The sequence below is a fragment of the Suillus discolor genome (assembly GCF_016758755.1).
Source record: "Suillus discolor strain FC423 chromosome Unknown F5147scaffold_28, whole genome shotgun sequence".
Lineage (NCBI taxonomy): Eukaryota > Fungi > Basidiomycota > Agaricomycetes > Boletales > Suillaceae > Suillus > Suillus discolor.
Window position 1 is genome coordinate 354,132 of NW_024541275.1, and position 18,218 is coordinate 372,349.

Below are 18,218 nucleotides of genomic sequence, written 5' to 3' on the forward strand. Positions count from 1 at the left end.
CTTTAAACAGGGGAGTAATCAATGTCCACAGTGGACATTCCAAAATCTGTCTATTATATTTTTGCACCCGAAAATATCCACAGTGGCTGTCCCAGATTCCATTATGCTACACAATGTCAGCAGACACAATTTCACAATTCTATCCATCATGCAACATGTGGATATTAATTATCATAAATGTAAGCTTGACTGCCATTTTATACATAAATGTATTAGCACTCTGATGCGATGGGTATATTTGAATTGACTTTATTAAAACTACATATATATGATGTTTACAGTTTGAAACCAGAGGACAGCTTAGTTTTTTATGGTACACCACAGGCTTCAGTGGATGGAATGAGGAAGAATGAGGGTTGTGACGCGATTGTGATCTGCTGAGATTTTGGTGCAGGTGAAGCTGATGAGCCAAACTTATTTCAGATGGATGCTACTGTGGATGTCATTCAGGACGCCCATTCAGACAACTCAGTTTGTACACTATCTTAGAGGCATTTGTGGATGCAATGAGAAAACATGAATTTTATGAGGCAATGGTGAGCTCATGCACATCATAAAATAAGAACCGAAGTAGATGGAACTGTTTCAGATGTCTCACTTCATGGGATGTATTGTAAGTTGTTAGCCCATTGCTCACAAAGTATTCCATAGCTTGGTACATAAAACTCTGTTACTGTTACATTAACCAATACATAATACATTCATGCTATAGCAGTGCAGATATCACATGAGATATTGAACATCTAAATATACTGTCCCATATTGTAGGATAAGGGTGCGTAGATCTACTGAAATGCGCGTGATGTCCTTCCAACTCCTGGAACTGCTTCAGATGGTGCACAACAGTATCAAACATGCGTATTCACATCTGGACCAGCCTGTATCAATCAAACAACTTGGGATTGACCTTCTCAGGACCACTGCAGAACCAGAGAAATGCTTCTACCAAATTATTGTACCTTCCTGCATCTATGGAATCTTTGACAATTCATGCCACAAAGTCCTCATAGCTTGCCAAAGATGCTCCTTTGCTGATCTCATTTATCATTAATTGTTGAAATCCTGGGTTGTACCACATGCAAAATACTGCCTTGAAAATGAACCTGGTGAATGGACATTTTTCACCTTTCCGGTAAGAAAAACCTGCATAGCATGCTGGCTCCTCCCCATCTCTGTTTTGTGATTGGGGAAGGCAGCATTGAAAGCAATAAGTGTAGTGTTCGAACGAGAAGCTTAGTTTGAAAGCTCTGTACAAATCCACCGGAAGAGCAGAGTCCATGATGCACCTGTGGTTCACTGCTGGGACAAGACAACCACCATTACCAAAGTGTGATGAACACTTGTCCTTCAAGACCTTCATGTACTTGTCCAGGTGAGCAGTGCTAGATAGACAACTATAAAGTGAGGTGTTTACTGCAGTGGCTCTTGATATGAATGTACTAGATCCACTAGGAAGTGATGAGGTCAATGGAGGTTCAATCTGTACAGCCCTTCCTGGACATGGCTGTGATTTCATCTATATAAACAACCAAGTACAATAAAATGGAATTGTAACACATGCATACCATATGTGACCTGTCTGAAGATTCACCATTACCCTAAAACATGTCCAGAATTAGCTGCCATACCATATCACACATAAAACATACTCACCTTACCATGGAGTTCCTCCATGGCATCGAGCATCAGAGCCTGAAATGAAGTGGGCTCTAATGCACCCGTGTCATACAAAGCATCGCTTAACTGGGAAGGCTGTGGGGTGAGCATGTGGGACTGTATCATTTGAATATAAACATACAATAGGATTATGGGTGTATTTAAGCACTCACAATTGTATTCATCGAAAGCAGCAATGGTGCTGGCACAAATCCAGTAGATATAGGCGGAGAAGCATGCGTGGGTCCTTGAAGCATAGATCCACTTGCAAAACCTGGGGTGACTGTGTGCTCAGATGCCTTGGGTGGCCTGAATGGATTTGCTATTACCTCAATGGACAGTCGCTAGATCACATTGTTTGGATCACAAACATTGCACTTGATCCCTGGAGGGTCATCCATACATCTCACAGTGAGGTTGTGGTCATCCATGCAGATCATATTGGTGAAGTGCTGACATTCTGTACCGTGGACTAGCTTGTCCAACTCTCCCATACATTGGTCAGTAGATGGTTTTCTGTATGTCTTCTCATGTCTTTCAGTAAGGAAAGATATGTGAGACTCCTTTCCATCTCTCCCTGCACAACCGAGCATCTGGTTGTTGACGAGAAGGCTGTACGAAGGCTTGAAGATCACCACATATCAGACATGAGGCTTGTCCATACCCTGGGCAAATGCTGTAGTGCATGACATCACCTTTGTTTTGCCTGAATCCTAGCAAGGAAGGTTAGATGCTCTGTTATTTTTAGCCTCCCAGAGATCGCTATGATAAATGGCACATTTGGCCTTCACTGTGAATGCTTGTGTGTCGCCCTGGGAGCCACAGAACACCAGAATATGTTCCTCCTCAGTAAGTCGTTTGCATAAAGCGGAGACGAGGTGTCCCAGAGACTGCATGGCTGCGATAGGCTGAATACGTATGACATGCATCCCGATCTCTGGACGGTTTGTATCTGATCGTACTTCGGTGACGAGGCCAGGATGCAGGCCGAATGGTTTGATGAAATTTGCGACACGGTGCGGTGGTCCCGTCCCTGTCATAAGAACGATCCTGATGAGCGTCTTTCCAAAATGCTGCGCGAGATTTTTCCATGGAACAACACGGCCTGGATGACAGTTCATGATGTCGTGGAATTCGTCTACAAACACCCTGCTGAACTTCCGCCCGAGTGGAGACTTAAGAAAGCTATCGTTAAACCGTTAGCCATTTCCAGACTTTAGAATTTTCCAGCTACCTTTCAAACACTTGGGACGAGCAATGCTCTACCTGCACGAACAAAATCTGGACATTCTCCGGAACGACCTTGGACACGCAGTAGTTGTGGCAACGTAGTCCAGTAGAAGCGGTATCCATGAACTGTTGGTCCAGCAGAGCCATGAATGGGCACACCACAATAGACCTATCATTTTCATCTATCACTGATGGAATCATCCATGACATGCTCTTGCCGCCTCCTGTCTTATTGTGATGATGAGGTCCATGTGCACTGACATTACTGCAATTAGCATGTCCATCTGAGCAGTGTTCTTTTCTCTTGCAGAATTGTTCTTCCTGATGTGTCTTATCGCTCATCTAATTTTCTCTCAAATGTCCTCAACAGTACTTGGAGGCAATGATTGTATACCAGAATTAGCGAGTGCACATTGTGATGTGCTGCAGTCACCAGATAACAAGCTAGGCACATCAATCAGGATGTGTTGGACTGATGCTGCTGTCATATAGAGATGTTTGATTGGCATGTTCTTGTCTGGGCTCAAGTCCTCATCACTGATAGAGAGGATGATAACATCCATAGGCACCTGTGTTACTAATTTTTTCGACCCATGAAGGCACTTCAGCTGTATGGCATCAAGACCCGACAAGTCCTCGTCACTGGAAATCTCCATCACCTCTGCAGACAACCTGCGAATGTGTTTCGTAAGACTAGAGGATTCCTCCACGCGTTCAAATGATCGTTTGTCCTGCGGTGCGTACTTGCGAGTGCGGTGTGCAGTTGGTGTGACTGGGTATGGAACAGACATAGACATGACGGAATGGTGCTGCGAGACACTACGGGGCGCGTGTTTTCTTCTGGAAGGTCTAGCCGGATTGGCGGATGGTCGGGAATGGACACTCTCATGAATCCCTACGCTTCCGTTTCCCTTTGATGTCTGCGATAGGAGATAGAGATGAGGACATAACACTATCAACCGATGGATTCATTGCGTGGATGATATGATGTGCTTGTGATGGCGGTGTCTTTGCTGGTGTTTCGTAAGCTCTGCCCTTCCCTTTGCGATCCTTTATCAGAGGAAACTCGGCCTGATGCATTGTTTTGACCACATCGGAGAATGTCGTGGACCCCTCTATGTATTCGGTCTGTGAGATACTCGTTATTGACGATACTGGGATTGGGGAGTCCGAAAGCATTGCCCCGCATTGAATATAACCGCTTGCGGTGGGCGACACAACAACAGAGGACGTGTTAACTGAAGAATTCAATCAGTTTTAAATTCAACATCATTGGAGCTCGGACTTACCACTGTTGTTATTGTACCCACTGGGACCAGATGAGGCAGCAGGGTCTCGCCTGATACCTGCAAAGATAATGAGATGTTGCTGTCAACACAACGCATAGTAGTGCTCACCGTCGCTTTCGTCGTAGAACAGGGACTCCATATTACTGCTCAAGTGAAATGACCCCCCGTTCCAGGTGGTTGAAAGTGGTGATGGAATTTCCGGTGCATCATCCATCGCGTCTTTTCGCTGTTGGATTGCGGCTGTAGAAATTGCGTCCTTCAAGATGTCAGTGCGGTGTGCGTCCAAAAATTCTTTGATAGTTTCTTGCGTGGTCTTCTTGACCACATCTGCGATGGCCTGGAGCGTCGTCCCATTGGACATATTCTTGCGCCTGATTCTGATTGCCTCTGGAGGCGGATAGGGGCCAAGACCAAGGACACTGTGCCACTGATCTCCAAGCCATCTGTGCTTGGACATGCTGTTGTTGGACAATCTAGGGACGACTCCTTGGATGATGGCGTAGTGGGCATGGTCCACACCAGTGGAGTGATCGGCGGATTCAGCGAGGATGTTGTCGGCTTGATCATAAGAGTCGTCTGGAGCGATGAATTCACGACCGATGGTTATCGCGCCCTGGCGGAAATCTCTTACTCCCCATCGACAGTCGAAGTAATCATGGTTCCACTGCTGAATGTTGGCGGAAAACCTTGTAGGACTGGTTCTCTCGCCCTCACCGACGCACAGGTACCTAAAATCATATGAATGAGTCGTGTCCAGAATAATGCATGGTTCAGGACAATGCTCACGTCCTGTACAAATGCTCGGCCTCTGCTCCATATGCAATCCCAGCAAGGATAGCTTCCGCAGTGCGCAACCCCCCCGCGATCATTTCGAGGACCAAGAATGCGATGTCCTTCGGAACAAATCCTGGGGTGCACGAGTCTCGATCGGTGATTCCAGTCCTTTTGCTGTAGGCTGTCAGGAGGAACATTTCCATCCCCTGCATGAAGAGGTTGCGATGCCTGTCCGAATTGCTAATCTTGTGGTCTATGAACTGAGTTCCGCGACATGAGATGTGGGTGGTGATGTAAAGCAGATGGTAGAGAGGCTCCCAGACGCACGACGAGCGTCTGAGCAGTTCCTTGATGCCGGGGATGTTCCATGCGAGTCGTCCTGCATTGTCGACTATTGCCAAATCGTAGTGATCCACCAAGTGAAAGAACAAGGCATGGCGATTTTTAAAAAAGGGTCCTCCGATACGAACGAATAGCCACGCGTAGAGCTGGTGAGGTCGTCCTTGACATGCTCCGGCACCATCTTCAACATGAAAACGTGATTAGTGAGGGCGGAATAGCGCGACTTTGACACTTGGAGGAGCCTTTGTATTCCGTCTCTCAGCTTGTCCATGTGCATGGTGTGGACGCCTATCGTGATGGATTGAACGTCTGGATCGACATAGACATTGGGTTCTCTGGTTTGACTGAACACCAAAGAGGATGCATATTGCTGCATCTCATAGATGATATTGAACGTAGTCGGACGGCCGAGGCGTAGCGCCCGATCATGAACACGAGCAACGCGGCTTGAGATAAAAAGGCATGATAAGTGTGTCGAAGCGAATGAATAGGGAGGCGTGCTCACTCATGGTCGTCGGAATGCACTGAGTCCGTATCCTCATCTTTGTCCATCAGCGCCTCGAGGAGGGAGGTGACGTTGCAAAGATATTTAAACTTTGCAAGATCTGGTGTAAGGACGGACGCTTCACAGAAGTTTCCGTCCGCACGCAACGCCCTGAGCCAGATGGCTCGTTTGATAGGGTTTGCCCATCGCTGGCCCATGCACAAATCTGGATCTGTATCGACTAGGGACCACGCCAAATTATGGTAGAAAATCATTCTCTTTCGTGGGGAGGCATTCTCGTCGCCCAGGACAGTCACAAGTTCCTCGAGACACAGGGTCTGCGCAGCAGACAGCTCGAACGAGAAATCCAATGGGAATCCGAGGTGAATGCGCATGATGTTCCTCATGAATTGAACAACGAAGTTTGGATACTCGATGTTTTCATCCGACACAGGCCTCCAATGATTGTCCCTAGATGCGTCCATCACAGTCAATGATGGAATTATTGTGGCGCGATAGAACTGCTCACGTTTCTCGCGGTATTGCCTCACCATACAACAAAATCTTCGACAGGCTTAACCGGTGAGGATGACCGTCCAAGATGGTGGATGCCCTAGTCATGTGGTCTCGCACTGCAACAGCCAGACAGGTAAGAATGCCGCCAAATTCATCATCACTATGCTTTTTTTTTATTTCTTCTGCTGCCCGCCTCTGCTTGGGATTCATTCGGATTTCTACCTCAAACTTGTCCCAACCCATGAAGCGCATCAGGGGGGTCCTCTCCCGTTCGGTATTGGCTGGAACGACCAATGAAAGGTCGACTGCAGGTAGGAATGTAGCCTTCAGGGTGGATTTTACATCGGGTCTGGCAGATGGAAGGACGTTCTGCCCAACCTCAAAATAGGAGTTTCCAACAGCGGTAAAAATGTGTTGGACCTGACAGGACCGATGCTGGATCTCCTTTAAGCCAGTGGCGCCGTGCCTCTCTCTGGCATGGCGCTGAATGGTTCCTAAATCCTTGACGGCATACACGCAGTCAGCGGATGCAGTGCATGAAAAACCTTCAACTGGAGACGCAATCATCTGTACAGGGGGTCCACCTGCTTTTGGTAGCTTGACATGCTCCGGCTTCTCGTGAACATTCGACTGTGAACAATATTCTAGGAATGACACCATGGTTGCTGAAGGCACCTAGTAGTCACGTGGGATGTCCATGTCACATTCGAGATGGACTGTGCAAGACATGAGCGTACCTGATACACATGATGATGCTTTTTTCTGTATCCAGAGACCATTCCGGAGGTCAATGCGGCCTTGCACGAGTAGCAGATAAGGATCCTCAAATGGCTGTGAAGGCACACACCGAGAGAATCTAGAACCTTGTTGGACATCAAGTAGTCTACTGAGGGCGACAATGAGACAGTGCTGCAGTCCACATCAAAGGAAGGATGTCAGTGCGACTTGATGCTCGCTTGGTGTCTCATGAAACTTACCAAACTCAGGAGTGTCAAAGACCTTGATTCTGACCGATTTGTTATGGATGATGTTGATGTGATTCTGGATAGCTTCACACTTTTTGAAAATGATCTTACACTCTGGGAGCGGGCAGGTATAATGCCCATCAGATTGGCTTACGACATGCTCATTCCCATCAATCAGGAATGTGATAGGGACAGAGTGGTAGCGGTATCAGTACTTTCGTGTGATCTCATAGGTTGGGAATGGTCCCATGCCACATCCTAGATGGTCACAGATGTCATTGTCAGACATTTATATCAGTAAGCAAAGTGTATGCAATGATAGATTGATAGATGTGATAATGTATCATTGGATGGTGGATGAATGGCGCTGGCAAGGTTTTATCTGATTTCAAACATATAGGCCTGCACCTGCAGGGACAAAAGAAATACCTGAAGGTGTGGCATGGTGACAAAATACGATGGACTAATGACAGCATTTATGAAAATATCAAGAAAAAAAATAGAAGATGGTGATCTCAATGTACAGTAATTGGAGGAAGGCAATTTCAATTCTGTTTCAGCACTCATGATATGTGAGGTTAGGCCATAATATGCGGAAAATAAAGGTTGATGGTCACCAGAAATGAGTCTTCTCATTCAAGGTTCTTCCCATGAAGAGACGTGCTTGTCTGTATGCAGTTAATACAATTGAAGTGCCACCTAAAAAAAAACTCTTTAATGTAGGAAGGAATGGAGAGTACGAAAAAAAGACACAATGTTCGGTGACATTTGCATTATCGTCGCGTGTCCAATCATGTTTTGGATGGAAGGGACTCGAATGACAGCCATGAACATCAGATGAAAATAAATATTGTTTGTGGATATATGCATTGCACCCAATGGTGGAATAAAGCTATTTTTGGACAGTTGAATATTTTGCATGGGCTGAGCGCACATTTACTTTCCATTGGTTGCAAATATCTCAGCAGAATCCCTCCACAAGTAGTCACATCTCACGACTCATTGCATCAATCACCAGAAAGTCCATACTTGGACACATCCTTGGTTCAAACAGGGATTGCCAAATTATATGCATGAGCCGTCAACCCTGCTGAAAATGCTCGAATAGCACATGCTAGTGACTCATCAAGGGCTTCATGGATCAGCAAGTGACCTAGAACATGCAGGCATCTCAGATGTTCTATGCATGCGGACGTGTTCTCCCATGAACTGATATTCTGTGGTGCACATGTGATAGAAATGAGTTCACAATATCATCCATCACAAGCGACTCGGACAGGGCAACACCTGAAAGTCAAAATAAGTAAGGGTGATGGGTTGATGCCTGATTATAAATAGGTGAGGGTGATAGGGTGATGCCTTAAAGTCTAAATAAGCGAGGGTGAGGGGATGACACATCCAGAAGCGACTTGGACAGGGTAATGGGGTGATGCCTGGATAAGCAAGGGTGATAGGGTGATGCCTAAGATACTGTATAAGGGAGGTCATGATGTGATGCCTATAGATCTAAATGAGGGAGGGTGACGCCTATAGATCTAAATAAGGGAGGGTGATGCCCAAGATACTGAATAAGTGAGGGTGACGGGGTGATATTTGTAGCACCAAGGACCATGCCAAGCACAAGGAAAATGAATTGGGATAGTTCCAAGAGGACATATTGGCAGATGGGAAAGAAGCAAGGATGATGGACAGCCACTTACGACACCTCATGGGAAAAAAAGGGGTGACACTGACAGCGCCAAGGACAAACAATAGTGGATGGGAAAAAAAGGTGGGGTGATGGACAACCACTTATGTGATAGACTTGCATTTGTGGGCGGGGTGACGGGGTGACACTTACAGGGGTGCGCCCGTCGGACCAAATAGATAGTGTGAGCCATGACACGGCTATGAGCTGGTTTAGTGTCCTACCATCCTCCATGCCAGACCCAGCCAAAAAAATGGCAAATTGGGCAAGAGAACTTTCATAGAGTCCAGAGCTTCCTGCCTCTCCGATCAGATGGAAATCATGGCAGGACAATGATTTGAACCTAGTCCTTCCCAACTCCAGGGGGAGAGGGGGGGGACGTCTCAACCACCAGACCATCCAGTCATTATAATGAGAGCCAAAGATGTAAGGAAGGCGAAGGTAGTAATTTCACGACTGGTGCATGTCTAGAATATATATCAGAAGAACAGGTAACACAGACTCTGCTTTATCTTAACTCACCAGTATGGGTTCACCTGTTTTCCAGTTCCATACAGCAAGCTCTAAAGTCTTGTCTTCGATTATAAACAAGATAACAAGGAACTCGCTACATGTTTGGATGCTAAGCTAAGATGGAAAGACCATGCTATAGCTAAAGGCACAAGTCATGTTCTTCAGCTAAATGGCCCTATATGAAGAGATAGTCTAGTAGTCAAGACATCTCCCAGGAGTCAGGAAGGACTAGGTTCAAATCCTTGTCCTGCCATGCTTCCCATCTGGTTGGAGAGGCAGGAAGCTCTGGACTCTATGAAAGGTCTGTTGCCCAATTTGCCATTTGTTTGGCTGGGTCTGGCATGGAGGATGGTACTATTAATGAGAGTACATGAGCTGTATATATATGTGGATGGTAAGGGACCTTGGGCATAGAGGATAAGTTTTAAGATGAAAGAAAATAATGGTGTATGAGTGTAATGTAAGTTTTAAGATGAAAGAAAATACTAGAGACTGATAGTGGTGTAGGAGCGCAATAGTGTCCTACCATCCTCCATGACAGACACAGCCAACTTAATGGCATATTGGGCAAGAGAACTTTTGTAGAGTCCAGAGCTTCCTGCCTCTCTGACCAAATGGAGGGACTTATGAGGTTGGTATGGGTGGGACCCTTGTATGGCCGGAAAACAGGTGAACTAATACTGGTGAGTCGAGATAAAGCAGAGTTCTTCTGATATATATTCTAGACATGCACAAGTCGTGAAATTACTACCTTTGCCTTCCTCCCATCTTTGTCTCTAACTGTAATGACTGGATGGTCTGGTAGTTGAGACGTCATCAACAAAAGTCATGTTGGTCAGTTCAGTTGACTGGCGGCCTCTGTTCAAGTTTTATTTTTTGTGTCTTCATGTGATTGGCCAGTCTTGAACCAGGACTTGTTTTCAATATTGTAGAACCTGCTAAATGGACTGGAAACATGTGTTTGTCCATGAAAAATAACCACCCCTATTGTGCTGCCTCCGCATTTTTTCTGCTTATGTAAGCAGGCCCACCTCAACCAATGATTGATTTTTTTAACCTTCATATGACTTGCTTGGCTTCAAATATACCTTTAATTTGGGGTTCTCTAAATATGATGGTGATGCCCTTTTTGTTCAAAAAAATCACATTCCAAAGTTATGGATGTCTGTAATGCTGAGGTCCTCAACCCAAGGTCGATTGTTTCAGCCTTTATATGACTTGATCTCAGGCTCATCATCGAGGTGATTGATAGATATATATTCAGCAGCAACAGAAATATTTGATCTATCAAGTCTTGTTCTAAGTGTGCTCAAGTCCACCACTTCGCTTATGTAAGCAGTGTCACCCCTCTCATGCTGCCTCACCCAATGATTGATTTTTTCAGCCTCCATTTGACTTGCCTGGCTTTGAATAGAACTTGATTCAGAGGTTATTGACCAATCTGAATCTGATGGTAATACTTATTTTGTCCAAAAAAATCATGTTTCAGAGTCATGATACCCCCTTCCCCCACCTACTCCACCAAGAAGCATGATTTTATATCAATACAGATGTGCTAAGGGATGTTCCTAGTGTATAATGATGATACAAATAGATTAGAGATGGATTTAGAGTGTTCTGAACCAATATGAAATGTGATGTGTGAGTTTGCCTGATACCCCCCCTCAAAGATCAATTTTTCTAGGCTTCACATGACTTGTCAGCACTTCAAAAGCATTCTTCCTGGGGGTTCTTGATGCTTCTGAACAAGGTGGTTGAGCCAGACTTGTCAGAAACAATCAGGTTGTTGAGATATGTAGAGTCCCTCTCCCACCTCCTAACTCATATATCTTAGTATCATGTAAATACCGGTATATAAATGAGTGTTCCTACTGTTCTAAGATCATATAAATTGATTGGAAATGATCCCAGAGTGTTTTGAGCCCATCCTGATTAAGATATGCAAGTTTTCATGGTATCCCCCTCAAAGATCAATTTTTCTAGGCTTCCCATGACTTGCTTGTGCTCTAGGAGTATTTTACTGGAGTGCTCTTGATGTCCCTGAACAAGATGGTAAAGCCCAATATGTCAGGAAAAATCAGGTTGTTGAGATACAAAAGGTCCTCCTCCCCCCTCCTACCCCATATATTTGGCAACACTCAAATTTCACTCAAAACTGATACTAAAAATGGTTGTCCCAGTGTTTTTAAAGCATAGAAATCAATTGGTGATGATCCCAGGGTCTCTGGAGGTCAGCATTGTTGTCCTTGGTTGAAGGGATGAAAAATTCAGTATTTTGACATTATCTCCAGATCCCAACCACCGTTTTCTTTCATTTCAGGCTCATGTTGATCCTTGGGCATCCCTCTAACATATGTACCAGCCCAAGAAGAGAAAAAAATTTCAAACTTTGAAACCTATTTCTGTTTTGACCATATAAGTGTTCATAACCTGTGAGTGCCCCCAGTCCAGTGAACTGTGAATCTACCCTCACCATTATGCTGGTGATGGATCGATTTGGGCCCGGTCTATTATAATCATATAATGTTTGTCGCATCAACATGGTTGTGAGCACATGCAACTTGAGGTTAGATTATAACATTGATAGACTACAAGTTTTCCCAGGCATGATTCTAAAAGTCTTTGATTCTGTTTGGATATTCAAATATAATGTCACAATTAATACATGTCGTGTGTTTATAAGTGATTAAATTTTTAACGAAGAAAATTCTCCCAGTGGCTTTTCGCAAGGGATTTGAATTGAACATAATACTGCAAGGCAATGCCCGCCTTATCCCGCAAGCATACACTTATCTGTGCGACTTTGTGGTTATAATGACAAATCAACAATGGGATCGAGCATTGTCATAACACAAAATATGGACTTCTTGTGAAGCCAACTGTAATGAGAACCTGACTAGCGCAGTCGTCAATAATCAGCACACGAACATTGTGAATATCAAAATACAGTGTGGTGGAATCCTGCAGATACCGTAGAAATCGAGCCATGTTGCGAGAGACATCGGTGTCAGGGTGCACGTCCGACTCAGCAGTTGCAAGCATGGGATCAAGGCCTGCCGCGGTTAGAGGTACATCTATTTCCTGGGGAAAGAATTGCTGTTATGGTACAGCAGTGACGGTTATGTTGTATGTGATTAGCTCATTGACATCCCAGTTGCTGCATGACTTCGCAGAACGAATAATATTGGCCATGTGCCCTTTCTCTCTATAGCTAGGGCCAACCTTGAGTGTCAGAGAAATAAGAATGACCAATCAATGAAAGATTCCTTCACCTAGGGTTAAGTTATGTTGCAGCTGCTGCATGTTACGTTGTGCAGGAGATGTGCAATGTGATAATTGCACCGAAGCACAAGCTTAAGTAGCTAGAAGGCTCAAGATCCACTCTGAAATGGTCTCTTAAGTTGCTAGAAAATAGAAGCAGAGCGGATATGAACCTCGCGGCAGTTGGGTCACCATAGAATGTGAGAATAGCTTACAACTCGACCAAGTGCAAGGCCATCACGTCCCCGACACGCATCAAGACTTATTTGCTGCCAAGCACTTCACCGTGTTACCTTTACAATCTTAAAGACATCCTCGAGCTATGGCAGAATGACCAGCAGCAGATATTGCAGTTCCCTCGCAGGATCCAAAGAAGAGGACAAGAAGCTAGACACCAAATTGAATGTTGAAAAGGACAGTGACCCGAACTAGTGAGTGTTAATCACATTAGCGAAATCAGCATTAGCTTGACTAGTTGGAAAAATAAACACAGTTCAAATCCAAGCTGGAGATACACATGGAACAGTTCAAGGTGTGTGCCACTCACGATCGAGGTAGAGCAAATAATTGAATTTGTAACAGGAATTGAACACGTATCTCTACCATCCTGCTCTGGAAGAGAACGCTCCGGACAATCATATATGCACATCGTCCATGACTTCGATTCCGAAGCCACTCAAGTTTCTACACCTACATTATCCAGGCCTGCATGAACTGTTCAAGGCATGGTCAGCATTCAAAATCAAGGTGCAAGAAAAGGATTTCTATGTAACACAGGTTTATCATCTTGCAGAATCTATTAGCTGATATTCTCTCTGATTTCGCTATGACCTACTCCAATACTGGACCTCGAGGAACTCTCCGCCCCAAAGATAGAAGGACATTGATTATAGATACTAAGACGATGAGGTATTTGTCGGCTGAGTCGGGGATTGGCGCACACGCCGCTATAATGCCAATGGTATTATCAAGAATTATCATGTACATCATCATGAAATGTTTTGTTGCTCGAAAGTAGGTAGATTGGTCATACATCAGTACAATATACAAATCAATCTGTTGTTTGACCCTTGGTCCGTGCAATGGATAGAATTCAACATGAATCACATTCCAGATCCTTGTCGATGTCATTATGATCGGCGTATGCATTTTTTATAGTAGTCAGTGACAGGCAACGATGCCCCTCTGTATTATTAGCTTAGGATGTTCTATTGGGGATGGTTTAAAGAATAGACTTACTATTTTGAGGTATCGGGAGCTCGACCAGACCCTCTGCTAACTGCCACATCAGCATGTGACCCTGACCAAGCATAGCCCAGTTTGTGATCTCAATAGGCAGCAGGACTATCTGATGATCGACGATTTCATGCTGTTCGAGGAAATTTACTACTACATCGTGAGGATCTTCCACGCGAAATGCCAGTAATCGTATCCATGGATTGCAAATGAGACTAATGATTCTGAGAGGGTCAGAACATCCTAACTTCAGGACCACACAAACGTGCGTCAATGAATCAATACATTCTAAGCCTTTGCATGAATTGTGAAGCATGCGAGAATCATGGGTGTCAAAATGTGTCAAGGATTTGAACATATTTGATGTACCGATTGATGATGTGACGTCGATGTCCATCACAAGCTGCAATGACTTCAGCGGGAGGTTATCCATGGCTTGCAATAACAGGGATCAATCTGTGGTGGGTGATTTTATTGAGACCACTGCAACCAGGCAAGTGATGTGATTGCAAAGTGAGAGAGTGTCAACTAAGGTGGGTATGTCGATTGAGCCAACGAGAAATAGCGATGTGATGTATTCTTGGGCAAATTCACAGCTCAGATGTCGTAGGCGAAGGCATTTTAGAAATCACTTGACAGATGTGTCATGATATAGCGCAATCCCTCTTATACAATAACCTTTCAATCCTGTCCCATAATAAAATTGTTAGGAGGCCATTTATAAATGATTCCATCCAATGAATACTCACCATGGATATGTGCATTTTGATATCCTCAGATGATCTGCAGCAGCATGTCTGTCACGTGTCGCAAGAGCCAGGATGTACTGCTGGATCTCCAGTGGGAGAGTGGAGCTCGATGACATTGATGGTGATTTATCAGATGTAGAAGTGCCACCCACAATCGATATGAACACATGAAAATTTATGATTACATAATCCATTATTGGGTTGTTCTGGACTCCGTGTTTGTGCTTCGGTATCAATTTTCTTCTATAATATATTGAAATAATTTCGTGGGGCGATCCATTGGAGTTACCTCTGACCACTTCCATGATCCCATATACATATATCCCTTGATAAAGCTGATGCTATGACTTGTTACACGCAATACCTACGATTTATACTAAGTAGTACTCCACATAAATTCCAATGAGTCAAGAGATAATTCATCCAGAACATATATGTGATCTCATGTGGGATACTTAGCGGGCCATTCCATGTTGATAAACAATGAAGGACAGACATGGGAAGACCTTTGTTGAAAGCAATAGATGCACGGACGTCAGGGTCTTCAGTGGTTCCTCCTATGAAGTTCCATTGCAATTGTTGTGTGGGATTGCGATAGGTAAATACTGATAATTGTCACTTTTGATTGAAATGAGATAAGGTGATAATATCACTCACGAGAGCGGCCAATGCACTATGGATAAATGGAAGGGCAGACTCGAACTTCATAACAAGCACACATAAACTTATTTTACTGTTGAAAAAAATATCCAGCATACTTGAGACGTGCTGGAGTGTCCATTGGGACAAACTAAAGTATGAAATGAACTTCCTTTTCTGCTTCAAGATCAAATATTCTGAAATGTTCATCTGAAAAGTAGGATCATACGATTTGGATTCATCACAATACACCGAAGGTAGGGCACCTTTCCTTCACCAAGCTGCTCAGGCTGTTGCATAAGGGGTTCAAGAATACCGTTCAGCTGATAATCCATGTTCTGAGTGGGACCAGGGATAACTAGAAGAAGAAAGGTATTGTGTCGAAGGAATCGGATTGAGTGTGGCAAATTGTCAAGTGTCAACAATTTTTTGCCTGTCAAATAGCTTGCACACTTTGGTGATCGAAACCCTGTGTCAAATGTCATCTTTGAACCCATGCGTGTTAAGATATTATATCCATTACCAGTAAATACAGATGTGAAGAATCATTCTGTACCTCGAAGAGACAAACGGTCGATTATTTCATTTTTGTTTCATGAGCATTTTTGTGACCATGTGAGAGTGAAACAAGCAGTAGCAGATGAAACTTCAAGACAAATCCGACAGGAAATGGAGCGCGTCAGGAGGAACCAGATCAGGTTGGATCTTAATAGAAGTTCTAGTGAAGTTCTGATTTGACTTAGGCTCTCTATCAGGTGAGGTCAGACTCACCGGATCACAACTCAGGCCGTCAGCCCAAGCTTGTTGAAAGGCACAGCTTTTGTGTGCTGGAGGCTTTAATATTGTGGGTACTGACGAGCACAATGTAAATGGGAGTGGCTAAGATTAACTTTATCATGCAACAGTTGACCATATAAGAAAAAACATCACCGACCATGAGGTGTGGCACTGCTCCATTATTGGGCCGCTGGGTGAATGTGTACTGTACACGGCTTTTAATGGTGATCGGAATGGCGCTGGAGGATAAGGTATCGGGGGATGATGGTTGTGGAGCTGAAGTGGCTTCATTAAGTGATAGAAGGTGGAATTGAATGCAGTGTTGGTGGAAGAAATGTGTGGCATGTACCTACACAATAGGTGAACATAAATAGCAAACATGCGATGGGCTAACACCAGTTATAATAACTACCTGTGTACACCCATATTTTATCATAATTGGAGCTGACTGAAAACAATATGAATGTGTTCATTTCAGGGCTGAATGAAAATATTGTCCATAAATGTGTCCTTGCATGATGATTATCCATGAACGTGTTTTGTCATGATGACTGCTGAAGTGAATATTCAGTCCTAATAGAACGTGACACAGGGACATTATTATTAGCATTTTGAGTATGTGATGGGATGAATAACACACCATCAGTACCAAACTGGTACGGGTTAGGACACGGGCCCACTTGTATTGCTACTTGGCTTGCCTGTTATGTCCCTCTGCGGTTGCCCTATTAGTATATAATGCATTCTCATTAGTGATGCATTTGAATGGATGAATCAGGGTGCTCTCAACGACTTGCCTACATCAATGTCTATGTTATTATGCCGCAAGGTGAGTAATAGGAGAAAGAATCATGTTTTGATTTTGTTATCACGATTCTGTAGGTAATCTGATACCATGTCTGAAGGACATAGAAGACATGAAATCATTTAGCACAGAAATCGATAAATGTCATATGTGCTTGCTGTTTGTAGTCCAATAGAATACCTGCTCACCTGCAATTTCATGTAGGATATCTGTACACAGGATTTATTGTGGAAACGTCCCTTTGCAAGATATGATAATATCTACTTACAAATATGTTTTGGCATGATCGTAGATCTACCAAGGGGCTGTTTATAATGGATTAATTTTTGCCATGACCTTTCATATGTACAAGAACCTGGTGCACGCAAAATTAGCAAACCAGATAGAATATAATAATATACAGACCACACGATGGCATGATCCAGATCAGAGCTTGTGAGGATCACCGAAGCCAAAAATGCGAAGCATACAATGTGGGTGTTTATAATGTATGAATGATTGCCACGACCCTTTGGATGTATAACACGCTGGTGAACGCAACATTAGAAAAGCAAATCGAATATAAGGTTGATATACAGACCAAGAGATGGAGTCATCCAGATCAGATCTTGTGAGGATCTCCGAATCTGAAAATGTGAAGCATAAAATGTGTGCGTTACGATCCCAGCACAGCACAATAGGTCAATCTAGTAGTTGTGTTACATGGTCAGACGACATATGTAAGTATTTCTTCAATAGGAATTCACAAGTTAGCAGTGTCAGCGAGTCCAGTTATGAGATCTTTAACTAAATTGATGCGCTCATTTCGCGTGATGGCTTCTTGATGTTTACACTTCATCAGCTGTTCTATTTTTTTCCATTGGCCCGCTGTTTGTTCTTCAAGCTGATCAACATCCTCACTGATCACATCGATGGTAACTTGCCTATATCGAAGCTCTTCTTTGAGGAGGTCAATGCGGTCACGATACCATTCTATCTCAGCCTGATGTGCGATGCAGACCTCCTCCTGGTCCCTCTTCAGGTATGTGACCTGATACTGAACGCGATCAAGCATCTCCAGTAGCTCATGTACGTATTGACACATGTGCGACTGTGGGCTAGGAGATCGTACAAGTGGGACTGAATCATCCTGCTCATGCTGAAATATCTCGGATATAATACTAACAATTAATGAAAACAGAGGTATTTACCATGTACATTGTCTTGTCTATCTGTATTTCATCTCTGATGTGCTTGATCATCCTGGACGTTGAAAGGTCTTCTTGGGCACCACTTCTTTGTATAGAGAGATACAT

General features: G+C 43.9%; 5 protein-coding genes across 5 annotated transcripts; 1 reads left to right on the forward strand and 4 right to left on the reverse strand.

Moving 5' to 3' along the window:
• Nucleotides 1–2,369: 2,369 nt before the first annotated feature.
• Nucleotides 2,370–3,033, reverse strand: F5147DRAFT_773815 (uncharacterized protein; the record flags this gene model as incomplete). The annotated part of the gene is made up of 2 exons (XM_041441512.1): nucleotides 2,370–2,841; nucleotides 2,891–3,033. The coding sequence occupies 2 exons, from the start codon at nucleotides 3,031–3,033 to the stop codon at nucleotides 2,370–2,372; spliced, it is 615 nt and encodes a 204-aa protein (XP_041292751.1).
• Nucleotides 3,034–3,239: 206 nt separating this feature from the next.
• F5147DRAFT_773816 (uncharacterized protein) lies at nucleotides 3,240–6,951 on the reverse strand (the record flags this gene model as incomplete). Its single annotated transcript, XM_041441513.1, has 8 exons — nucleotides 3,240–3,806; nucleotides 3,847–4,124; nucleotides 4,176–4,232; nucleotides 4,284–4,903; nucleotides 4,962–5,340; nucleotides 5,379–5,737; nucleotides 5,797–6,246; nucleotides 6,305–6,951. The coding sequence occupies 8 exons, from the start codon at nucleotides 6,949–6,951 to the stop codon at nucleotides 3,240–3,242; spliced, it is 3,357 nt and encodes a 1,118-aa protein (XP_041292752.1).
• A 6,283-nt stretch (nucleotides 6,952–13,234) lies between these two features.
• On the forward strand, nucleotides 13,235–13,524 carry F5147DRAFT_773817 (uncharacterized protein; the record flags this gene model as incomplete). Its single annotated transcript, XM_041441514.1, has 2 exons — nucleotides 13,235–13,249; nucleotides 13,300–13,524. 2 exons carry the CDS (start codon nucleotides 13,235–13,237, stop codon nucleotides 13,522–13,524), a joined length of 240 nt encoding a protein of 79 aa, XP_041292753.1.
• Nucleotides 13,525–13,548: 24 nt separating this feature from the next.
• On the reverse strand, nucleotides 13,549–14,386 carry F5147DRAFT_652955 (uncharacterized protein; the record flags this gene model as incomplete). The annotated part of the gene is made up of 2 exons (XM_041433722.1): nucleotides 13,549–13,664; nucleotides 13,957–14,386. 2 exons carry the CDS (start codon nucleotides 14,384–14,386, stop codon nucleotides 13,549–13,551), a joined length of 546 nt encoding a protein of 181 aa, XP_041292754.1.
• Nucleotides 14,387–17,665: 3,279 nt separating this feature from the next.
• On the reverse strand, nucleotides 17,666–18,218 carry F5147DRAFT_652956 (uncharacterized protein; the record flags this gene model as incomplete). The annotated part of the gene is made up of 2 exons (XM_041433723.1): nucleotides 17,666–18,061; nucleotides 18,114–18,218. The coding sequence occupies 2 exons, from the start codon at nucleotides 18,216–18,218 to the stop codon at nucleotides 17,666–17,668; spliced, it is 501 nt and encodes a 166-aa protein (XP_041292755.1).